The 26,106-nt window shown below is 39.9% G+C and overlaps 2 protein-coding genes across 3 annotated transcripts in view; both read left to right on the top strand.

The window, feature by feature from the left end:
• The window catches only part of MEIKIN (meiotic kinetochore factor), a 151,542-nt gene extending 134,576 nt beyond the window's left edge, over positions 1–16,966 (top strand). Inside the window, exon 13 of the mRNA XM_018051667.1 lies at positions 16,872–16,966. Coding sequence (XP_017907156.1) covers positions 16,872–16,966 — 95 coding nt within the window. The remainder of the gene's footprint in view (positions 1–16,871) is intronic.
• The window catches only part of FNIP1 (folliculin interacting protein 1), a 122,559-nt gene continuing 114,157 nt past the window's right edge, over positions 17,705–26,106 (top strand). The window contains exon 1 of one of the 2 annotated variants that reach the window (XM_018050723.1): positions 17,705–17,889. In XM_018050723.1, the coding sequence (XP_017906212.1) occupies positions 17,798–17,889 (92 nt within the window). In that variant the 5' untranslated portion in view covers positions 17,705–17,797. The remainder of the gene's footprint in view (positions 17,890–26,106) is intronic. The other variant, XM_018050722.1, reaches the window with a different exon arrangement.

Here is a 26,106-nt window from a genome sequence, read left to right as displayed (position 1 = left end):
ATTATAAAGTTTTAGAGCTGATATGCTGTAGGTGATGTCAGGGGGAAATATAGAGCATGCCCCTGGATGTATATATAAAGGCCAAGGAGGAGTGGAGGAGACTACATAGTTGGATGGGCTGGTTGCCACTTGGAAAGTTTAAGTTGTATGGAGAGAATGACTGTGGCCCAGTTTCCAAAGTGGTCAACAAGTGAGCAAACAGTATCTGAGGTCAGTGAAGATAACAATAAGGAAGAGTAGAGGGTAGAATAGCCAGTACTTTCCAAACTTTACTTTACTTGTGACTTGCTTGAGGATCTTATTAAAAATGGAGATTTATGATTCTCTTGGTCTGGAATGGAACCCAAGATTCTACATTTCTAATCAACTCCTAGATGACATTGAAGTTACTGATCCATGGACCACTAAAGATACACATCTCTGGTGCTCAAACAGCTGTACATCAGACTTTCCTGGATATTTGAGTCCCTTATTCAGAGGTTCTGTCCTATTTGGTATGGAGTGTAGCCTGGATATCAGCATTTTTAAAAGCTCAAATAATTCTAAGGTGCAGCAGAGCTTGAAAACCATTGATATAGGCTGATTAGGCCAGGCATAAGGTGTATCATAGTATGAGTGTGACAATGGAAATACATAAAGTTGACTCCACCTGTTATTATCATCTAAAAATTCAAATTCTCACTAAAGATATATATCCAGGTAAAAGTTGTTATTCTATTAGCTTAAGATATGAATTTATAACATACCATTTATCATTTTTTCTGAAAAAGAAAATAAAAATCTCAAAATCTAAGGATAGCTATAGGTTTTGTTTGATTTTCCAAAAGGTACAAGATATTGGGAAGAAGAAAGTCCTCAGAATCCTGTATTGGAAAGAACCTGGGTTCAGCTACAACAGGTCAGAAGGAGAATGAAAGGAGAGATAGCCTGGAAAAGGAGATTCTGACTAGCTGGTGGCTGTGGAGGACTGGGATGGGAACCACAACTGGATGGATTCCACCAGGTTACCAGGCTGGAGTTAGCAGGCTGTGATGGCCACTGACAGCTGTCTTTGCTGGGCTTTCTGTTGGAATGTCAGACAGGTCTCTTTGTGTCTCCAAAGAGAAGTATCCTCAGTATGTCCAGGAGGGAGTGAGCCAGCTTTTCCTTTTTCTTTTTTTCCTTTTTTAATGACCTCTAGATTTGTTTCCTAAGGATTGATGGATTGAAACTAGAGTTGCTTGGACATCAAGTGTTCTCTCCCCTAGGGACTGATTGTTAATAACTATTGGACACATGCTTGTGATGTATATAAAATAATCTATTGTTATTTTTTTCTCCAGATATTATAATAAAAACAAGTGGAAGGATGTAGCACGTGTGGCTGAATTTTCACTGCTTTGAAGACTTGGATGTGAAGTCAAAGTCCGTGAAGCAGAATATCTGCTTGAAATTATATAAAATTAAAAAATCAAAATTCTCTAATTATTTGTGCTATATCTTGATGTTGAAATTCTACTGAGAGTCTTATAAATTACTTTTAATGAGCTGAGAAAGAATCATTCTTCTATCTGCTTCTTAAATATATATATATATATTTGTATTATAAAATAACAAACAGCTTATATTAGAAGACTGTACACTAAATAGATAACTTCAGCTATTTATAAAGATGCAATACCAGGATACCAGGTAACTTCCTTTGATGGTTTTTTCCCAAGTTTATCCTTTGTATGGATTAACAGTAGTAAAATTGTTGATGCTTATATTACAAGCTATTTTTAACAGAACTTAATTGAAACCACATGAGTGAGAGACCTAATTCCAGGTCTGACTGAAAGAAACTCTATACTCAAGGTTTGCTGAAGCAGGGATTGTGTAATACTTTCAATCAATCAGATACTAAGTATTTAATATATTACCTCATCCCAAACAACCTTCTTTAGCTAATACTATCTATCTGTAGGATTTTTTTGAGGGGTAATATAGCTAATTATGGTATCTTGGAAATGACCTTCCTAAAAAGCAGCAATCCTGTTGTCAGTGAACACAGTATAGTGTATAACTGGTGGTGAGGTTTTAATTCTGATAGTTTTACTAATGTTATTAGACATAAAAGTAAGTGAGGCAAAATTTCAGAGCTGCTTCAGTATGAAAGAAAATTCTAAAATTGAAGAATTAACGGAGGTTACATAACCCATATAATACTCATTTTAAAATAGGAGTCTCATGAAGATATTCTTGTAAATAATTTCACAAGGCCCTAAGCCATTAACAAAAATTACTTGTGATTTTGGTTTCATATTCTAATTTGGAAGTAAAATACAGGAAAGCTGTTAGGAAATATAGAAGAGATCATTAATGATGGAGGTTAGAACCAAATTTAGAACTGATTTCTCAATCAGTACTCAACTAAGTCAGCAACTCTTGTGGTCGTTTTAAAAAGCAGAAATGTGATAAGCAGTGGGGGAATATGAAATTAAATAGAAGGCTTATTCCCTGCATTCAAGGAGTTTATAATCCAAGGGAGACGGGTGAGAATGAGAACAAAGTATTTGATAGTTTCTAAACAGGTGGTAGGTTCTTGTGAGAAAAAATGGTACCTGATTCTTAGACTGGGCCTAGTGGGGCTGGAGGAAATAAACATTTGATAGTTTCATATTGCTGATAAGAAAAATAAAACTATCTTAGAGAGATAAAGACTTGGCCAGGCTGATGTGATTTAGAAAGTGAGATAGCCAGGAAATGAAGGTAGGACTATGTGAATCCACTATTTTTATCAGTTGAAGCACAGGGAAAGGTGGGAGGGAGGAAAGAGTTGCAATTGAAGTTCAAGGCTTACTAGTAAAGGACATAACTTTAGTTATGATTAAGAGGAAGGAAAATAGAATAACCCGACTTGTTATCTGCCAGACGTGAGAAGTTCCAGGAAGATTCCTGTTGGCAAATCCTAGAAGGTTATACTCATAACTTTACACTGGTGGGTAGGCTCCAGACATCTTTCAGTGAACCTCCCTGGAAGACTATCAGGAAAGGAGTTCATATCTTTCTGGGGAAAGTGTCTCCATAGTTTTCATCATATTTTCAAAGTGGTCTATGTTTTTTAAAAGGTTAACAATGGGACTGGGCCACTTTATTTTAGCATACAACTAATTACATTTCATTTCTAAGCACTTAAAATTATATTTTCAAGTTCATGAAAAGAAAAAACAAACCCTCATGTCACAAGTACCCAGAAAATTCAGTTAAAAATTCATGAAAGGCCAAGCAATCATGATGCCTTTTGCATCAAAAAATTTTTAACTAAAGTTTTTTTTCACCTTTCCAAGGTTTGTTCAGTTATGAATAGCTTCTTTATCTCATATTGTGCATACAGCACGTATGTTTATATGAAGGGTGTGATGCCTAGACTTTCCAGGTAGAAGTTATCTTCAGTCTCCGGCTCTACTGTAGCTTTCTAACCTTCATTTAAAAATACTGGATCATCTTATATCTTAAATGCTCCCTTGATTCTATATATTCTTCTACTTATGTAATAATTCCTTACCTGTTTGTATCCATGTTTCCTGAAAAGAGTCCTTTCTGCTTTTTCACTGATTCCCTTCACTGCTCAGTCCTTTCTCCTCTTCCTTCCCCTACCCTCAACACACAGAAAGTCTGGTTTCACCTTGGACCCTTCACTGACACTGGTCCCCTCAAGGCTACTAGGACTCCTTTGATGGAGTATTTCTCAGTTCTCATCTTACCCAGCCTCTCCTAGCTAATGATGTTGTAGGCTATTACTTTCCTCTTGAAATCCTACAGTAAGGAATGACTTCTCTGAAACATTACTCTGCAGGCTTTCATCTCATCTCTTATCTCATCCCATCTTTGATCTCTTTCTCTTCTATTTCTCCTTACTTTCCTTTGTCCGGTCTTTAAATTTTGTTGTTTCTTTGAGTTATAATCTAGGACATCTTTTTTTTTTTTTCCTCTTAGTTTATCTTCATTTGTTGGTCTGCACTGGGATCTCTGGTTGTGACCTGTGAACAATTAGTTGAAGCATGTGGGATCTAGTTCCCTGACCAGGGACTGAACCCAGGCCCCCTGTATTGGGAGTGCAGAATCTTAGCCACTGAACCACCAGGGAAGTCCCATATTCTAGGGCTTCTTATATTACACTGTCTCTCTTGGTGATCTCATCTACCACTGCCATTGGTTATTATCTCTGTGCAGTTGACCCCAAATCTTTGTCAGTAACTGCCATGGATATTGGTAGTGAATATGTGTGGTGACTGGCCCTGCCTGTGTCCCCCAGAAGTTTATTGTCTTTCCTTGTGTTCCCACAGCATCTTGTACTTGTCTACATCATACTATTTATCACAATGTACTGTAATTGCCTTTCAAATTCTATACTTTCTCCCTTCGACTATAAGATTCTTGAATGTAGAAACTACATCTTGTTCACCACTGTATTTCTGTTCCCTTCTACCTCCCTTATAATTGGATTTTGAGTTTCCAAGTCACATGATTTAGGTGGGATTGATCCCATCTTTAGTTCTAGAGGTGGGCCTTTAATGGCTTAAATCAATTACATGGCCCCCCTAACTCAGGCACAGGGATTGGTTCAGGATTAGGGGCAAGGCCTAAAATAATGTATTGGGTTAAATCTCAGTGGTTTTTCTGGGAATACTGGATACAGCCTTTTTATTATATTATTCCTCTAAGGAGAGCTGCTGGCAGCCATCTTGTGTCCACAAATGGAGGCACTGTCTGGGAATGGAGTTCACACAGAGGAATTAGAACTGGAATAGAGAAGCTAGATTCTTGATATTATTGTTGAGTCTTTGGATACAGCTGTGCCTGAACTGTTCTGTACTTTAGCTTCAGTTATGCTAGCTAATCAGTTTTTTTTTTTTTTTTTTGCTTAGGCTAGCTTAGTTTGGGTTTTCTATCATGTGCAACACAGAACATCCTGACTAATCGACTTACATGAGATATTTCTTGAGTTCTAAGTCTCTGTAGCCAACTGCTTACTTGTAATCACCACAGGGATTCTCATGGTATCTCATACTCAACATATCCCAAATTGAATTTTTATCGCCTTGAAGCAGTTATGTCTTCTGTCATCTGTTTCAGTGTTAGATAGTTTCATCTATCCAAGTTACCTGAGCTAGAAAGTTGCTATCACCCTTTTTCTCTTACTTCCTCACAGGCAGGCAATCATGAAGTCCTGCTGATTTTGAATCCTAAAAGTCCTCAGTATTTTCCATATTCCTCCATTCCTGTGGCTGTTCTCTGAGTTCATGCCAGTATTTTCTTGCCTGGCTTAGAATAAAAACCTCTTCACTTGTTTCTCAGTCATTATTCTTGTACGCTATAGTCAATTTTTCACAATGCATCTAGAGAGAACTTTCTAAAATGCTCATCTGATCATGTTGTTTTCTGCTTAAAATCCCTTGATAGCTCCCCATGTCCTCTAGGTAAAGTCTTTTAAATGATTTTTACATAGTTTTATTAATCTAGTTCAATTTTACCATTAAATTATATTGTAGGTCACTGGATTTTTAAATTCTCTCTTGCCTCCAAGCCCTGAATGTGCTGCTCCATCTGCCTGGTACACACTTTCTATGCCCACATCTTCTTTTTTTAGCATATCCCATTTTAATTTTTAATCCAGATTTATTCCCCCTTTCAGAAAACTCCCCTTAATTCCTCCAAAAGGTTACTTGTTTTTCCTTATTTTCATCCTGTACTTGCCCATATCATAGCATTTATTATAATATAACATCATGTAATTGCCTGTCTGTTTCCTTTTGTATACTTCCAGTAGAATTCCATGTGAAGATTTCAAGCCAATTTTATGTTGAAGATAAAAGTTTGATTCCTTAAAAGCACTTATCACAATCTGTAATAACTTATTTACTTGGTTTCTTAAGGGTGAGGGCTCTAACTGTCTTGTACATTATTGCATTCTTAGCACCTGGAACTAAGCAGGTGTTTGATTTCATCATCTTTATTAGATTACCATATGAAGTTCTCTAATATCTTCCATCTCAAAAAAAAAAAAAAGACAAATTTCCCTCTTTCCATCTCCTCTCAATCCCCATTTTTTCTGCTCCTTATCTCAGTGAAGCAGAGTAGTTCTCTATACTTGCTTTATTACTCCCTCCCTACTCTTTCTTTTTTGAGTTCCCTCCATTCTGGCTTTTGCTCTGCTTTCTATTGAAACTGTTCTTGTCAAGATGTCTATGTTGACAATTCTAATGGACACTTAAACTTTCAGTAACATTCAACACAGTTGATGTCTTCTTCCTTTTGGGGGTTATTTCCTTCTTTTGTCTTACTACTACTCATCCTTCTTTGTTGAGTCCTTCTCGTGAAGACTTGTAAGTGGTGTCCTCTCTGAATATTAGTGCTGGACTCTTTACTACACATACATATTCTTTCTAGGAAAACTCATTCATTCTGTTATTTTGAATTCTGTGTATGAGCTGATGTCTAGCAAATTTTTCTTCAGTCCTGCCTTCTTCTCATATATTCGACTCAGAATCTCCAGGTGGATAGCTAGTAGTCATTCAAACTTAATATAGCCAAACTGAATATGCTAGATTTTCCTCTTTAAACCTATAATTTCACTCATCTTTCCATCAGGAAATTACTTCCAGCTGGTTGCTCAAGGCAAAAACCTAGGAGTCAATCTTTAGTTTATCTTTCTTTCACTTCTACTATAAATCCTATTAGTTCTGTCTTCAAAATAGTAAGCTAACATCAACTCTTGCCTAAAATACATGGTCTACCCCTATATAGTTTCTCTCTTACCATTCTTATTCTTTTATACTTCTTTCTCCACAGAGCAACCTGAGTAATCTTCTAAAATCATAAATTCTATCATGTCCCTTTCCTGTTTTTAAATTCCTTTAGTAGTTTATATCACACTTGATCCGATCTCTTTTGCATGATTTACAAGGTTCTATATAATCTGGCTCCATGTCGCCATTTAAACCATATCTCAAACATCTTCTCCCTCCCAGAGTATATTCAGCTGTATTAGCCTCTTTTTTTTTTTCTCTTCAGAGAGGAGAAACCCCTTCCTGTCTCAGAATGTTTGTATTTTTCATCTCTCTTCTATAATGTTATTTACCATCATCTTCCCATGGCTTGTCCCTTTTCATTCTTTAGACCTCAGTTCAAATCCCACATCTTTGGAGAGGACTTTCCTGACCACCGTATCTAAATTTGGCTCCCTCCAGTTGTATGCTATTAACTCTTTCTTTCCTAACTTTTAGCACTACTTGCAAACATTTTGTTTACTTCACCTCTTCCCACTAAGAACTAAGTTTCTGAAAGTAGGAATAGACAGCCAGAACATCGAAGTAAGACCTTTGAGGGACTGAAGAAATATTTGTTAAATAATGATTGTTTGTTTTCTGTTGCCTCAAACGACTGCCATTCCTATATTATACAGCAGTAAATCACTGGTTGGCTTAAGAGTTTTTAAAACTGAGGTACTCTGAGTCCATCTAAGTGTCATTCAAGAAGTTTTACTTGATCGTCTTGATTCAACTATCTTGTTCTGAGATGTTATCAATGAAATCTAATTTGTTTCAGAAGAATTCAGCACAATTGGGGTTGTGCTTGTTAGCATGGTGGTTAAAGGAGCAAGATTGCTGTTTTATTGGCACCTTTCGCTGTATCTGATAACTAGAAAATGGCTGTAGGGAGGAGTGTGCCTCTTTTCTATGTTATTGGAATCAGGTGGACAGAGACTCAAAGGCCGCTGGGGTTTGCACAGAGGCTAAATTTTCTACTCCTGAGTGTGGGCCTTATGTCTAACTTTCTAACCCAACAGCTCCACATGTATATGTTCTTAATGAATAATTATTTTATTTTATTTCTCACACTTCCTTCTTGCCCCTAAATATAAAGAGGCTACTTTAAGACACCTCAGTTTCTCTGTGAAAAGAGGTCATGTTGAGTAAAAGGGGAAACAAAGATAATCTACACTGTCACTGAACTTGAAAATATTTTCAGTTTAATCTGCATAATTAGGTATAGTTATATGTCCTCTTTTATGGCAAACCTGTATCATTTCAGTGCCCTCTAAGTCTACAATTTGAATATTACACTATAACGTAAAGGAAATGTGATGAATGATAGCAAGTATTGGGTTGGCCAAAAAGTTCCTTCAGTTTTAAAATAAAAATAAACGATACTTTATCATTTTTACTAAGAACTTCATTGTACAATGAATTCAATGTTTTATTCCACTACCTTCTGCTATTTTTCAGGCAGCTTCATAATTTCATCTTCCCCAAACTTTTTATCTTTTTGAGCAAAACTGTTACAGGTGCCTTTTACAGTCTTCAGGAATTGAAATTTTTTCCCTTAATTAGTTAGTTCAGTAACTCAGTCGTGTCCAACTCTTTGCAACCCCATGAACAGCAGCACGCCAGGCCTCCCTGTCCATCACCAACTGCCAGGGTCTATCCAAACCCATATCAATGGAGTCAGTGATGCCATGCAGGTATCTCATCCTCTGTCGTCCCCTTCTCCTCCTGCCCTCAATCTTTCCCAGCATCAGGGTCTTTTCCAATGAGTCAGTTCTTCGCATCACATGGCCAAAGTATTGGAGTTTCAGCTTCAACATCAGTCCTTCCAATGAACACACACATGATCTCCTTTAGGATGGACTGGTTGAATCTCCTTGTAGTCCCAGGGACTCTCAAGAGTCTTCTCCAACACCACAGTTCAAAAGCAGCAATTCTTTGGTGCTCAGCTTTCTTTATAGTCCAACTCTCAAATCCATACATGACTACTGGAAAAACGAAAGCCTTGACTAGATGGACTTTGTTGACAAAGTAATGTCTCTGCTTTCTAATATGCTGTCTATCCTGGAATGAGAAGTGAAGTGGGCCTTAGAAAGCATCACTACGAACAAAGCTAGTGGAGGTGAAGGAATTCCAGTTGAGCTATTTCAAATCCTGGAAGATAATGCTGTGAAAGTGCTGCACTCAGTATGTCACCAGATTTGGAAAGCTCAGCAGTGGGCACAGGACTGGAAAAGGTCAGTTTTCATTCCAATCCCAAAGAAAGGCAATGCTAAAGAATGCTCAAACTACCGCACAATTGCACTCATCTCACACGCTAGTAAAGTAATGCTCCAAATTCTCCAAGCCAGGCTTCAGCAATATGTGAACTGGGAAATTCCAGATGTTCAACCTGGTTTTAGAAAAGGCAGAGGAACCAGAGATCAAATTGCCAACATCCACTGGATCATCGAGAAAGCAAGAGAGTTCCAGAAAAACATCTATTTCTGCTTTATTGACTATGCCAAAGCCTTTGACTGTGTGGATCACAATAAACTGTGGAAAATTCTGAAAGAGATGGGAATACCAGACCATCTAACCTGCCTCTTGAGAAATCTGTATGCAGGCCAGGAAGCAACAGTTAGAACTGGACATGGAACAACAGACTGGTTCCAAATATGAAAAGGAGTACGTCAAGGCTATATATTGTCACCCTGCTTATTTAACTTATATGCAGAGTACATCATGAGAAATGCTGGGCTGGAAGAAGCACAAGCTGGAATCAAGATTGCCAGGAGAAATATCAATAACCTCAGATATGCAGATGACACCACCCTTATGGCAGAAAGTGAAGAGGAGCTAAAGAGCCTCTCGATGAAAGTGAAAGAGGAGAGAGAAAAAGTTGGCTTAAAGCTCAACATTCAGAAAATGAAGATCATGGCATCTGGTCCCATCACTTCATGGGAAATAGATGGGGAAACAGTGGAAACAGTGTCAGACTTTATTTTTGGGGGGCTCCAAAATCACTGCAGATGGTGATTGCAGCCATGAAATTAAAAGACACTTACTCCTTGGAAGGAAAGTTATGAACAACCTAGACAGCATATTAAAAGGCAGAGACATTACTTTGCCAACAAAGGTCCGTCTAGTCAAGCCTATGGTTTTTCCAGTGGTCATGAATGGATGTGAGAGATGGACTGTGAAGAACGCTGAGCGCCGAATAATTGATGCTTTTGAACTGTGGTGTTGGAGAAGACTCTTGAGAGTCCCTTGGATGGCAAGGAGATCCAACCAGTCCATTCTAAAGGAGATCTATCGTGGGTGTTCATTGGAAGGACTGTTGCTGAAGCTTAAACTCCAATACTTGGCCACCTCATGCGAACAGTGACTCATTGGGAAAGACTGATTCTGGGAGGGATTGGGGGTAGGAGGATAAGGGGATGACAGAGGATGAGATGGCTGGATGGCATCACCAACTCGATGAACATGAGTTTGAGTAAACTCTGGGAGTTGGTGATGGACAGGGAGGCCTGGCATGCTACAATTCATGGGGTCGCAAAGAGTTGGACACGACTGAGTGATTGAACTGAACTGAACTGAACTGAGGTTGGTCATAACTTTCCTTCCATGGAGTAAGTGTCTTTTAATTTCATGGTTCCAGTCACCATCTGCAGTGATTTTGGAGCCCCCCAAAAATAAAGTCAGCCACTGTTTCACCATCTATTTGCCATGAACTCATGGGACTGGATGTCATGTTCTTTGTTTTCTGAATGTTGCGCTGTAGCCAACTCTTTCAATCTCTTTCACTTTCATCGAGAGGCTCTTTAGTTCTTCACTTTCTGCCAAAAGGGTGGTGTCATGTGCATATCTGAGGTTATTGATATTTCTCCTGGCAATCTTGATTCCAGCTTGTGCTTCTTCCAGCCCAGCATTTCTCATGATGTACTCTGCATATAAGTTAAATAAGCAGGGTGACAATATATAGCCTTGACGTACTCCTTTTCATATTTGGAACCAGTCTGTTGTTCCATGTCCAGTTCTAACTGTTGCTTCCTGACCTGCATACAGGTTCCTCAAGAAGCAGATTAGGTGGTCTGGTATTCCCATCTCTTTCAGAATTTTCCACAGTTTATTGTGATCCACACAGTCAAAGGCTTTGGCATAGTCAGTAAAGCAGAAATAGATGTTTTTCTGGAACTCTCTTGCTTTCTCGATGATCCAGTGGATGTTGGCAATTTGATCTCTGGTTCCTCTGCCTTTTCTAAAACCAGGTTGAACATCTGGAATTTCCCAGTTCACATATTGCTGAAGCCTGGCTTGGAGAATTTGGAGCATTACTTTACTAGCATGTGAGATGAGTGCAATTGTGTGGTAGTTTGAGCATTCTTTAGCATTGCCTTTCTTTGGGATTGGAATGAAAACTGACCTTTTCCAGTCCTGTGGCCACTGCTGAGTTTTCCAAATTTGCTGGCATATTGAGTGCAGCAGTTTCACAGCATCATCTTTCAGGATTTGAAACAGCTCAACTGGAATTCCATCACCTCCACCAGCTTTGTTCATAATGATGTTTCCTAAGGCCCACTTGACTTCACATTTCAGAATGTCTGGCTCTAGGTAAGTGTGAGTGATCACACCATCATGATTATCTGGGTTGTGAAGATCTTTTTTGTACAGTCTTCTATGTATTCTTGCCACCTCCTCTTGATATCTTCTGCTTCTGTTAGGTCCATACCATTTCTGTCCTTTACTGAGTCCATCTTTGCATGAAATGTTTCCTTGGTATCTCTAATTTTCTTGAATAGATCTCTAGTCTTTCCCATTCTATTGTTTTCCTCTGTTTCTTTGTATTGATCACTGAGGAAGGCTTTCTTATCTCTCCTTGCTATTCTTTGAAACTCTGCATTCAAATGGGTGTATCTTTCCTTTTCTCCTTTGCTTTTCACTTCTCTTCTTTTCACAGATATTTGTAAGGTGTCCTCAGACGCCCTTTTGCTTGTTTGCATTTCTTTTTCTTGGGGATAGTGTTGATTCCTGTCTCCTGTACAATGTCATGAACCTCTGTCCATAGTTCATCAGGCACTCTATCAGATCTAGTCCCTTAAATCCATTTCTCACTTCCACTGTATAGTCATAAGGGATTTGATTTAGGTCATACCAGAATGGTCTCGGAGAAGGCAATGGCACCCCACTCCAGTATTCTTGCCTGGAAAATCCCATGGACTGAGGAGCCTGGTCTGCTGCAGTCTATGGGGTCGCGAAGAGTTGGACATGACTGTGCAACTTCCCTTTCACTTTTCACTTTCATGTATTGAAGAAGGAAATGGCAACCCACTCCAGTGTTCTTGCCTGGAGAATCCCAGGGATGGGGGAGGCTGGTGGGCTGCCGTCTATGGAGTCACACAGAGTCGGACACGACTGAAGTGACTTAGCAGTAGCAGCAGAATGGTCTAGTGGTTTTCCCCACATTCTTTAATTTAAGTCTGAATTTGGCAATAAGAAGTTCATGATCTGAGCCACAGTCAGCTCCTGGTCTTGTTTATGCTGACTGTATAGAGCTCTCCATCTTTGGCTGCAAAGAATATAATCACTCTGATTTCAGTGTTGACCATCTGATGATGTCCATGTGTAGAGTCTTCTCTTGTGTGGTTGGAAGAGGATGTTTGCTATGATCAGTGTGTTCTCTTGGCAGAACTCTATTAGCCTTTGCCCTGCTTCATTCCGTATTCCAAGGCCAAATTTGCCTGTTACTCCAGGTGTTTCTTGACTTCCTACTTTTGCATTCCAGTCCCCTATAATGAAAAGGACATCATTTTTGGGGTGTTAGTTCTAGAAGTTCTTGGACCTCTTCATAGAACCATTCAACTTCAGCTTCTTCAGCGTTACTGGTTGGGGCATAGACTTGGATTACCATGATACTGAGAGAATTTTGCAAAGACTGAAATAAATGGAAATCTAAAGGTCCAATGTCTGGTGAATACAGTGAATGACAGAACTTCCCAGTTAAGTGTAAAAGTTTTTGCCTTGTCATCGAAGAAATGTGCGGTCTTTTGTTACCCTGATGGAGGATTATGCGTTTTCTGTTGACTAATTGCAGATGCTTTTCAGCTTGTCTAATTGGGAGTACTTATTGGCAGTACTTATTGCAATTAATCATTTGGCTTTCTGGAAGGAGCTCATAATAGTGGACTCTTTTCCAATCCCACCATTTTTACAACACCTTGGATGAAAACCAGCCTTTGGCATGTTTGGTGGTGGTTCATTTCACTTGCCCTATGATCTCTTCCACTCATTGCCCATTTCATTTTATTTTTAAAACAGAACATTTTCATTATTTTTAAGTAGAGAATTGCATGAGGAAATACGGTCAAGAAGTTTTTTTTCGCTCAACTTATGTGGAACCCAAACATCAAAGTAATTAACATAACTGAGCAGGTACAAATGATTTCGTCACTTGATTTGGATATTTTGAGCATGTCAGCTATCTTCCATGTAGTATAACATTGGTTATTCTCAATTAATGTCTCAGTTTGATTCGTATCAACTACAACTTGTCCAACCAACTGTGGAGCATTATCCAGTGAGAAATCTCCAGCACAAAACACAGCAAACCACTTTTGAAACATTCAATCAGTCATAGCAGCTTCTCCATACAAAAATAATTATGCATACATTTTTTTTTCCATTTCAGTTGTTTTTACCTTTCTTCAAATAATAAAGCATAATATGTCAAAATGTTGCTTTTTCCTTCCATCTTCAATATTAAAATCACTACAAAAATTTCACCAATTTTTATGTTTTTTTAAAAAACACATGCTGATATGACAGTTGTCACAGTACAATCTAATAAAACTGTTTTAAGTTAAAGATAACTAAGCATTGCTAGAGCCATTGTATGGGAAAAAACGAATGAACCTTTTGGCCAACGCAATAAATTTTGTCTTTTTTCTGTACCTTTCAAGTATAAGATAAAATGAGACCACAGAAATGAAGATGTTACTTGATTCAGTTCAGTTCAGTCGCTCAGTCGTGTCCGACTCTTTGCGACCCCATGAATTGCAGCACGTCAGGCCTCCCTGTCCATCACCAATTCCCGGAGTTCACTCAGACTCACGTCCATCGAGTCAGTGATGCCATCCAGCCATCTCATCCTCTGTCATCCCCTTCTCCTCCTACTCCCAATCCCTCCCAGCATCAGAGTCTTTTCCAGTGAGTCAACTCTTTGCATAAAGTGGTCACAGTACTGGAGTTTCAGCTTTAGCATCATTCCTTCCGAAGAAATCCCAGGGCTGATCTCCTTCAGAATGGACTGGTTGGATCTCCTTGCAGTCCAAGGGACTCTCAAGAGTCTTCTCCAACACCACAGTTCAAAAGCATCAATTCTTTGGTGCTCAGCTTTCTTCACAGTCCAACTCTCACATCCATTCATGACCACTGGAAAAACCATAGGCTTGACTAGACGGACCTTTGTTGGCAAAGTAATGTCTCTGCTTTTGAATATGCTATCTAGGTTGATCATAACTTTTCTTCCAATGAGTAAGTGTCTTTTAATTTTATGGCTGCAATCACCATCTGCAGTGATTTTGGAGCCCCCCCAAATAAAGTCTGACACTGTTTCCACTGTTTCCCCATCTATTTCCCATGAAATGATGGGACCAAATGCCATGATCTTCATTTTCTGAATGTTGAGCTTTAAGCCAACTTTTTCACTCTGCACTTTCACTTTCATAGATAATACTAAACGTAAGTATCTCTTATGCAAGTTTATGTTCTTTTCCTTACTATTACCTATAATTATCCATGAAGTAACTTTTTCCCAAGATGAAAGGACAAAAGGTTATTGTATTTAGAAACTTCTGAGGGGACATGGAACTTCTAGACTTCTCTGTGCCAGCCATGAATCAGCCATGATTTCTCATCATGTCATTTGCCCTATATAGACAGACTTGAGTCCATTTCCACTAACACTCATTTAGTGATACTTGCTAGTGTAAAAACAAAACTTCCCAAAATGACTGCTTCATTAATTGACTTATAGAATGTGCATTTTCTCACTTTAAAAAATTGCACTGACTTCATTTTTTGTTTATAAAAGTTTTATTCTGCATTCATATTTTGTGAGAAAAATATACATAGTGTATTTTGCCTCATTAGAAATCTTTCAGTGTTTGGCACTATAGAATTAAGATATCTTCAGTTTATAGGGGAATACAGTCTTACTATTTTGAGCTTGTATTGCTCAGTAATTCTGGAGCTTGAGCAATGTATGGAGGAACTTTGAGTGATTCTTAACCCGAGCACTTCAGATGTCACCTCCTCAAAGAGGCCTCCCCTCCTCACTCATTTTATTGTGCAATTTTCACTCACAACAGTAGTAGTTTCAAACTACCTTTTACCTTTTACCTGTTTCCTCATATAGAAGATCCCCTGGAGAAGGAAATGGCAGCCCAACTCCCATACTATCGCCTGGAGAATTCCATGGTTGGAGGAGCCTGGTTGGCTACAGTCCATGGAGGGGTGGGGGCGGAGGGGGGCACATCACAGAGTCAGACACAACTTGGCAACTAAATCAAATCTCCAAAACCCAAAAACATATAGAAATTTAGCCCTGTCTTTTTTGTTTACTTTGGATCCCCAGTGCCTAGGCCAGGGGCACTTAAACATTGTGGAATGAATATATTAGTTTTTTTAAAAATTATTTCTTTATGGCTGTGCTGGCTCTTCCTTGCTGCATGTGGGCTTTTCTCTAGTTGCAGCATGCAGGGCTGCTCTCTATTTGTGAGACACAGGCTTCTCATTGAAGCGGCTTCTCTTATTGCAGAACACTGGCTCAGTAGTTGTGGCACATGGGTTTAGCATGGTCCCAGGGCATGTGGACCCTCTCTGGAGTCTAACCCTTATCCCATGTTGTTAGGCGGATTCTTCACTGGATCACCAGGGAAGTCTCCAAATTAGTTTCTTAACTGCCTACAAATAGCATTTTAAAAATTATTAACATTGAAACTATGGTTTTTCCTGTGGTCATGTATGGATGTGAGAGTTGTACTGTGAAGAAGGCTGAGCACCGAAGAACTGATGCTCTTGAACTGTGGTGTTGGAGAAGACTCTTGAGAGTCCCTTGGACTGCAAGGAGATCCAACCAGTCCATTCTGAAGGAAATCAGCCCTGGGATTTCTTCGGAAGGAATGATGCTAAAGCTGAAACTCCAGTACTGTGGCCACCTCATGCGAAGAGTTGACTCATTGGAAAAGACTCTGATGCTGGGAGGGATTGGGGGCAGGAGGAGAAGGGGACGACAGAGGATGAGATGGCTGGATGGCATCACTGACTCGAAGGACGTGAGTCTGAGTGAACTCCGGGAGTTGGTGATGGACAGGGAGGCCTAGCCTGCTGCGATTCATGGGGTCCCAAAGAGCCGGACACGACTGAACGACTGAACTGAACTGAACTGAACATTGAAACTTGATTGTTATATGACCACTGATATATTCTCTGATATATACTCTGCCTATTACTTTTCTTTTTTTCTATATGAGACCACTTATTTTATAGCATAAACTCAAGCTGCAAATCATGTGAGTTGGTAGCCACTTAAAGAAAAAACAATTTGATTTGTATGCTTAAGTAAATGAAATTCTCAACGAAGTGTTTCAATATGACCTTCCAAACCACATACCAGTAATTTCCTGACATCCATCTCTGTTAGAGAATTGCATCCCCATGGTACAAAATTCCTCATCCTGGAGTGGCAGTGGGTGAAAGGGTAGGGGTACTTAAGATCTGTAAGACCAATTTGATCCAAATCCTGATAAACTTTGGTTCCCTAGGTTTAAGTAGTGTGGAAGTTCAAATGTTTGTCGCTCAGTGGTGTCCGACTCTTTGCGACTCCATGGACAGCAGCTGGCCAGGCTCCTCTGTCCATGGGATTCTCCAGGCAAGAATACTGGAGTGGGTTGCCATTTCCTTCTCCAGGGGATCTTCTCGGCCCAGGGATCAAACCCGGGTCTCCTGCATTGCAGGCAGATTCTTTACCGTCTGAGCCACCAGGGAAGCCAAATTTAAGTAGGCTGTAAGGTCATTTATGAGCAATGTTTTTCTTTGGAAAAGGTATTCTGCCAATTAAAACTCATTTGCTCACAATTTCACAGTTCCTTTCTCCATACCTCGTCACTGAGTGTAAATCTCGAGCCTTCTACGGTTAACTCTTCCAAGGGGCTAATTCCTGGTTTGTCAGGGTTGAGGCGTTAGCCGGAAACATGGGGGGGTGGGGCGGCCCGCTGCCCGCGGAGTGTCGCGGCAGGGTCCTCTACCAGACCCAAGGGCCAGTCTTGCACAGTCAAGCTCTGAGGATAAACCACTCCGTGGCCCGCCTGGGCGGGCCTGTGGCCTCGGGCTTAAAGTCCAGCCCTTGCCGCAGTCCCCGGGGTAGGCTCGCGCGCCTTTTCTGCTCCGGGGGCCGCCAGACTCCACCTGGCGCCTATGTACGGAGGTGCGAAGCCACATAGATTGAGGAGGGGACGGCGGGAAAGGGTCGGTTGCTAGTGGTGCCCCTAACTTCTCTTGTGTCATCGGTGCGGGAGGTGAAGGCTTCTGTACTCCACAGGCCCTGGCGTGGTCCTCGCAGCACGCCGCCTCAGGCTCAGCTAGCAACTGAAGGCGTCACGGAGAAAGACCAGGACCGGAGCTCGTCCCTCCTCCACATCCTCAGACACAACCAGCCCCCCGCCCCTCCCCTCCGCGCATGCCCCGCCCCGTGAGCTGCCACGTGAGGCCCTCCACCAGCCAGCCTATGGGCGCCAACTCCGCCCAGGATCCCCGCCTTGCACTCTGCTCCGCGCGCCGCCACGTGATGCGGCTCATCGCCAGCCAATGGACGCCGGCTTTGCCTCGCGCCCCGCCCCGCGCGCCGTGGCCGTTTGAAGTGACTAATTTCTGTCATATGACTGAGGCGCCTATGGGGGTGGCGGGGCAGCTCTAGCAGCGGGGGCCTGGCGAGTTCCCTGAGGAGCGACCCCGGCCTGGCCGTGGCCACCATGGCCCCTACCCTGTTCCAGAAGCTCTTCAGCAAGAGGAACGGCCTGGGAGCGCCCGGTCGGGATGCGAGGGACCCGGATTGCGCGTTCAGGTAGGTCGCCGCAGGGCGAGGGGCGAGGGGCGCGGAGCCGATGGCCTAGTGGGCTCCGGCTTCCAGAGGAGCTGAGGCTTTCTCGAAGTTCACGCTCGCGCAGTAGCGTCGCCCCGGGACCGGGATCAGGGCCTGGGTCGGGAGGGGCAGGGCAGCTGCAGACCAGCGCTGGCGGGTTCGAGCGCGGTCCTCTGCCCCCTCCCCCACGGTCGCCCCTTACCTCCTTGTCCCGGGCGGTTTGTTTACGTCTTGCTCGGCGGCCACGCGCGGCTCTGCCACTCCAGGCGGAGCATCGCGGCCTGAGCTTAGGGGCCACACGCCCTCCTGGCGACGCGTAGAGTTGGGCGCGGGCTGGATTGGACCTCAACCGCCGTCCTCCGGGCCGAAAAGTTCTCCCCTCCTCCCCGCGGCCGGTCGTCCTCTGGGTGCTCGGTTCCAGCTTGGTCGCTTTTGTGGAGAGAGCAGCACGTTTTGGCCAGCCTTCGGAGTGTAGAGAAGGCTGGAGGAGCGTGTCGGCAAGCTGCCGTTCTTTCAGATTTCTTGTAAATCTAAATTAGAGGTGTGCAGATACCGGACCGAATATTGTGGCCTGAATATTGTCGAAGGAGAAATGTGAAACCTAAGAGGTTGTGACTAGAATGAAGCTGCGCTGAGTCAAATGAAGCATGGCCCTAGAATTGACCATCCCGTTGGAACTGGATGACCCGTTCCTAAAAACGAGTCTATAAAAATTGACAACGATACCAAGATATTTTGTGGTACTACAGGCTTGGTTATTTTTTTGTTACAGTACCTGTTGCTGGTAAAAAAAAAAAAAAAAACTTTTTTAAGATTGTAAGACCCTGTAATATAAACCTGACTTCTAGATAAAGTTTAGTTTCGAAACTTCATTTGATGAAGGGATTATGTCTTTCAGACAGCCTTAATTATGTCTTTCCACAGCCTTGTTGCAGTGTGGAAACTTGTGAACGTAAGTAGGCTGAATGTCAAATATCACTCAAACCTGGTAGGATAGCAAAGAGCCTAGTGGTACGGTAGTACTAGGAAAAAATGAGAATCTGTTAAATTTTGGAACAGCCACGTTCTGAAATGACTGTACCGCACCGGTTTAAAAGGTTTTGCTAACTTTAAAATTATTCACCCTTTCTCACTAATGCAAGCCCCGTTAGTAGAACATTATGTAATATGTAGAATTGAAGTACTAAATGGAAAGAAATTTCACTGACTTTTAGAGGGGAAAAAAATCTCAGAGGTGAACATTTTGAAACTACTTAATAAAGACAGTTATCTAGCTTTTGTTTTTTTCTACTGGGAAGTGTGTGTCTTGCCATGATCTAATGACTTTCTTTAAAGATTTCTTGAGTGATTTTCTTTTGAAAACTGAAACTGCAGTTTAGATAGTACTACATCGAGCCATCTAGTAAATCAAGGGTCAGTAGAAAGCAAGTTTGGGGGCTATATTAAAAAGGTGACATTTGAATAGGCTTTCTATTTCTAGGCGAAGATTTACTTTGAGGTATCTAGATTTCCAAGCATCTCAAGTAATTGTGAAAAAAAGGTTATTATTTTTTTTAATGTAAGTCTACAATATGGTTGTGTAATACTACTTTAGAGTTGCCGAAGCACTTTCTCATCACTTATCTCATGTGATGTTTCACAACAACCATGTGAGATAGGGCAAGTAGCAGTATAGATAACTACATGATCCTTTTTTCTGTGTTAAGAATGATGTGTAAGCACAATAACTGCAGTGCAATATGGAAGGTAGTACTTTAAAAAATGTAGAAGTGTACATGTGAGAAAATGAAAACTGAGTAATGTCATATATATACCTAGCAACTTGCAAATTTGATCAACCTAAGCCTTGTGTGTGTTTTTTTTAAACAATTTTATTGTTTATATACACACACACATATACACACAGTTGTGTGCCCACAACCCCAATGAATTTTTAGAACACTTCATCACCCAAAGAATTTCCTCATGCCCCTTTGCTATCATTCCTTAACTCCTTCTCACCCAGGGCAATCACTGACCTGCTTTCTGTTTAATGACAGAAGTTTCGATTTTTTAAAAAATTTCATGTAAATGTAAACATACTGTTTATAGGCTTCTGTGTCTGGCTACTTTAACTCAGAGTGATTTTGAGATTCATCCAAGTTGTTGGGTTTTTTTTTCTGTAGTTCCTTCAGTTTTTTTGGTTGGGGGGGGTGCTGGTGCTGTATAGTATACCACAATTTGTTTATCCATTTGCTGGTTGGCAGACATTTTGGGTTCTTTTCAAATTTGGGGTGTATTGAAGAGTGCTGCTGGTGAATGTTTGTGAACAAATCTTTATGTGGAAGTGCATTTTCGTTTCTCTTGGAGTGGGATTGCTGGGTCATATGCTTCACTTAAAAAAAAATATGCCAAACTTTTCCCAAAGTAGTTGTACTATTCATAGTCCCACTAGTAATGTAGGAAGGTTACAGTTGCTTCAGATTCTCTTCAAAACCAGATATCGTTAGTCTGTTGGTTTTTTTTTAAGTTAATTTATTTACTTGGTTTCACTGGATCTTAGTTGTGGCATGTGGGATTTAGCTACCTGACCAGGGATCGAACCAGGGCCCCCTCCATTGGGAGTTTAGAGTCTTGGACACTGGACTACCAGTGAAATCCCATTAGTCTGGTTTTTTAAATTAAAAAACTTTTTTTGTATTGTAAAAAATATCTAACATAAAGTTTTCCTTGTTAACCATTTTAGAATCTTTTAACTTTTTTTTTCCCTTGGAGTATAGTAGATTTACAGTGTTAGTGTTAATTTCAGGTGTACAGCAAAGTGAATGTTATACATATACATACAGCCACTCTTTTTAGATTCGTTTCCTATGCTAATTGGTCTAGTGGTATCTTGTGGTTTTAATTTGCCTTTCCTAAATAATAAATGATGTTTAGCATCTTTTTATGTAGCTCAATTTTTTGAATAGACTAAAATTCAGTTTTTATACCAGTGCACAATGCTTTCCTTTCTAGAATCCTTTTTTGGTTTTGTTTTAGTCAGCTTAAGTTGTTAAATCAGGCTTGGACACAGTTAGCCATTGGCAGCTAACTATAGCTCAGCCTGTAAGAGTCAGTTCCTAGAGTAAGCAATATACAAGGTCCATTGGTGATAAGCCAGGAAAGGATAGGAAAGACTTGAGACAGAGAAGCCTTAGGAGCTTTTCAATATTGCCTTTCATAGTTACTTCATTGAAAAATATGGTCAGGCATTACCTACTTCCTTTCGGTTTTAAGTTCCTTACCTGACAAATTTCTGGTGCTTGTCCTTTCTAAGCTTCCAGAGCTCGAGATGAGTGTAGCATATCACAAGAATATTACTGTAATCATTTATAGGAGTGAAACAGTAATTTGTTTTCATCTTTTAAAGAATTTGGGAAAGACAGTGCTTTCTAGGGGAAGATACTCTTTATATTTTCTCCACCAGGATACTTTTCAGTGGAAGTAAGAATTCAGTGTAAGTTCAATAACTTCAGTACACATAAAATAATTACTTTAAAAATAAAATTCTCAGGGGCTTCCCTGGCGGCTCAGTGGTAAAGAACCCACCTGCCAGTGCAGGAGACACAGATCAGTCCCTTATCTGGGCAGATGCCTCATGCTGTGGAGCACCTGAGCCTGTGAGACACAACTATTGAGTCTGTGTTCTAGAGCCTGGAGCTGCAACTGCTGAAGCCTGGAGCCCTAAACCCTGCGCTCTGCAACAGAAGTCACCACGATGAGAACCCTGCGCACTTCGAGAGAGTGACTCCTGCTCACTGCAACGAGAGAAAAGCCCACTCAGCAGCGAAGACTCAGCACAGCTGAAAATAAATAAAATTATAAAAATTAGCACATGAGTAAATAGAATTCTGGGGAGTTCCCTGGTGGTCCAGTGGGTAAGACTCCACACTCTCGATGCAGGGGGCCTGGGTTTGATCCCTGGTCAGGGAATTGGATCTCACATGCCTCAGCTAAAAATCTGACATGCTGCAACAAAAATCAGTGATCCTTTATGCCTCAACTAAGACCTGGCATAGCCAAATAAATGTGTGTGTTAGTCGCTCAGTCATGTCTGACTCTGCGACCCCATGGACTGTAGTCTGCCAGGCTCCTCTGTCCATGGGATTCTCCAGGCAAGAGTACTGGAGTGGGTTGCCATTTCCTTATTTGAGGAATCTTCACCCAGGGATTGAACCTGGGTCTCCTGAATTGTAGACAGATTAATTTACATTCTGAGCCACCAGGGAAGCACAAATAAATATTAAAAAAAATTATCTTCATCTAAAAATGGTGTTAATAATAGCAACTGTGTGGCATTGTCATGAGGTATATTAGTGAAGGTAACAGTGAATTGTGTTGTGTTAATAAACTAAGTCTTAAAAAAATTCTTGAAAGAAGTCTAATTTCATGAAGAAGATTGTTTAAAGGTAAATGTCTGTAGGATATAATTCATGTTTTGTTCGAAAAGCAGTTTCTGTATTTTCATTTTATTCCTAATGCATGAACATTTGTTCTTACACTGTCTGTAGCAGGAGTAACAACCTCTTAATTGGTTTTTCTGTCATCACTGTTGCTTTTCTGCAAACTGTTTTCAACATTCATCCCTTAAAAAAAATGCTAATTCAGATCATGATAAGCAGGCAAAATGATGTAGAATTTAAAATCTCTACAACACAGAGTTATTTTAAGGATTCAAAGAGGTAAGTCATGTTGAACACTTACTGCAGTGCTTAGCACATGGCTTTCACAACCAGAAGTTGTTACTATGATGATTTCATGCTTATGTATAAAGCCATTCAGTTTAGGACCAAACTCCTTAACGTGGCTTGTCATGTGGCTTTTGTGAAATCTGTAGCCTTGAGTTCTTAATTTTTAAAAATGAGGTTATTTTTAACATAGCTATTATTCTATTATTATGTTTTATTACTTATTAATATTGTATATTATTTATATATCTATTAATATTATCTATTCTTAGTCTATATTCAGATTTTCTCAAGATGTCTTTTTATAGTAGGTTTGTTTGAATCAGTCTGCATATTGAGTTTGTAACTATGTGCCTAAAAACATTTTTGTTTTTAAAATGGATCCTTTTTTCTATGAAATTTCCCATGTTCTCTTTTTGACTGTTTCATCTCTAATGATTTCCTTTAATTCACTGGTTCCCAGCAGTCCATATTTTAACCAGACCCTCCAGGTGATTCTGAATGCTCAAGTTTGAGAACCACTGCTACAACTTACCCTCTCTTTCCTGAAAACTTGGGTACTTGGGTTCAGGGTTTTTTTTTTTTTAAATTTAAAATATTCAACAGATTTTGCAGTGTACTTTGTATTGCATACAGTGTCTGGTTGCCCCATTTTTAGTGGTGCTAAGGTTGATTAGTTGGTTTCAGACTATTCTTACATTATAAAATTCCTCTTTCACTATTGGTTTTAGCATTTTTTATTGATTATTGCCTGAAACCACTATCTTGTTCAGTTCAGTTCAGTTCAGTCGCTCAGTCATGTCCGACTCTTTGCGACCCCATGAATCGCAGCACGCCAGGCCTCCCTGTCCATCACCAACTCCCAGAATTTGCTCAGACTCATGTCCGTCGAGTCATTGATGCCATCCAGTCATCTCTTCCGCTGTTGTCCTCTTCTCCTCCTGCCCCCAATCCCTCCCAGCATCAGGGGATGCAGAATGGTAATATCCTGATTCTTTAGTTCTTTCTGTGTTTATTTCTTGGTGAACTTTCTCTTACCACTTACTTGGTTATTTGCTATAGGAAAGTCAGAGCCAAAGTTTGTGTATCACTTTTTAGAATAATTTATATTGAGTTAGATGAATGTCTCCATTTTAATTATCATGTTTTAGTATCACCTCTTGGATGTGTTTTAATCCATTACAGTCAAATTGGCCACATATTTGGCCAGAGCAAGACTTCTTAAGTTGACGTGATCTGATCTCATTAATCTTTGATAATTTGTTGCTTTTTTCTGGCCTTGTCTTAATCTAGCCCTCTCCCTTTTCTATGATTTTATCACTATGGATTTGTTTTAGGTTCTGGGGTGCCATGCTGTGTTGTTCTTTGTTTTGGGCATAATTTTACATAGCTTTTTGTTTAGCTTCTTGGAGTGATCATCTGGGCTTATCCTAATTATTCTTTCTCCAGGAAACCTATTCTGATTTCTCCCTGTCTAAGTTAGATTTCACTTTAGTTTTCTTCCATATTTTTCTGTATTTCCTTCTGTGACATGTATCACAGCTGCCATTACTTGTCCACATCTCTCTCCTTTGCTTGCTTGAGAGCACTTTTCAACTTCAAGGTATATTGTAGAGTTAGAACTTTGTAAGCCACATGATGAGTTGTTTGTGGGGAACAAATGCCTAGGTTCTGTCTGGAGCAGCTCAGGTAAGACACCGTTTTCCAGGGAGAGACTATAATACTGTGGAGGCCTGTCTTGAACTCCTTGTCCGAAGGAGGAGCCCTCTCCCCTAGTCTCTATCAGAGGACACTGTTTATATCCTCCATGGTTCTTTTCAGTTTATCATCTCTCTCCCTCAAGTTCACATTGTTGAGTCAGTGTATATAGCACAATGCCTATGTCTGTGCTCAGTAAATATTTTTAGAATGAACATATTAATTTTAAGAACAGAGAGAATCGGAAGTTCTGTTTTGGAGATTTGGTCTAGTTTTAATTGCTGTTGAGAGATTTATTTGATAGTTTAATAAAGTATATCCAGAGTTCATGATAGAGGTTGGGCTTGGAGATAATGAACTTGGGCTTATGGTCAATGGTCAATATTAACACTAAGGGAACAGATGAGATAATATAGGAAAAGGGGTGTATGTAGATAGAGAATTGCAAAGAACAGATTTTGTCCTGAGGAAATCTAAAATGTACAAATGTGGGAGAGGAGAGTCTGCAAAGAAAAAATGGCCAGAGACATAGGGAGAGGCCAGTGCTGTGTGGTGTTGGGAAAGCTCAGAAAGGGAAGCGTTTAAAAAATGGTGAAGTGATAAACTGTTGTGTTAACTGGTTGCTGACAGGTTTTGTGAGGTGAGAAACAGAAATGTATCTGTTGGATTTGTCAAGTTGGAGATAACTAGTGACCTTAATGGTTTTATTTATTTTTTTGAGGGGGCCATGTTTTGGGGGAAAAGTGAGATGTGTATTAAATGAAAAGGGAGGAAATGGTTTCACTGCTAAAGCTTTCTATTTCTGTAGGGAAAACAATCTGTAGTGCTGTGTTATCTAAGCTTTCAGTATTCTGATTTTAGATTACATTTTGAACTTCTGAAGTTCTTAAAGACTGGTTTCCTAATATTATCAGTGTTCATAAAAATCATATTTCAGAAGTTTTTAAAATATGATTTTAAATGTTTGTTTATTCACAAGATTTTATGTTTAAAAAATAACACCCCTCCTTAAATTATACCTTTTATTCTTATGTTAGAAATAGTAGAAAGTTATAATATTCTTTACAGAGAATTCTGTGAGATCATATCTTTCTTATTAAAGTAGAAGCTAAAAATTTTAAGTTAAACTTCATGTTAATGCTCTGTGGTATCAATATTTGGTTCTAAGAATCTAATTTTGTTCTAGGAAATGCAGATATTTTGTTGATTTACTATTCCATCTCAAAGTAGTTGTATTAGATTAGTTTTTTAGAACCATATTTATTGAAAGAACATAGTTTAATAAAAATATAGCTTTAATATTCAACTTATAAATTTTGGACCTTATTTCTTACTAATATAATAATTATTGTCTTAAATCTTGCTGAGTTTTAAGTTATCTTTTTGGAAAGACTTGTTTGGAAAAAAAAAAAAACTCCCCATGTAAAACATAACAGCCACATGTGTGTATCTGTGGCTGATTCATGTTGATGTGTGGCAGAAGCTCGCACAGCATTGCATAGCAATTATCCTCCAACTAAAACAAAAAACAGGATTCCTAAACTCTCCTTACACAATCTTATTTCTATTGCTGACACTGCCGTTCTCTTAGTCTCCCAAGTTGAAAGTCAGAGAATCATCTTTTCTTCTTTCTTCTCTCTGGTTGCTTCATTTGGTCATTTGTTAAATCCTGTCACTTCCGATTCTGCAGTATCTTAGTTCTTCTCCATTTCCCACTGCCACCATCTCATTTAGACCTTGAATGGGTTTCATAAAAACTTGGCATAACTTGCCCACCTTGTGTGTATTCCCCTCT

The sequence above is a fragment of the Capra hircus genome, chromosome 7 (genome assembly GCF_001704415.2).
Source record: "Capra hircus breed San Clemente chromosome 7, ASM170441v1, whole genome shotgun sequence".
Classification (NCBI taxonomy): Eukaryota; Metazoa; Chordata; class Mammalia; order Artiodactyla; family Bovidae; genus Capra; species Capra hircus.
This window is presented reverse-complemented; position numbering and strand designations above follow the sequence as displayed.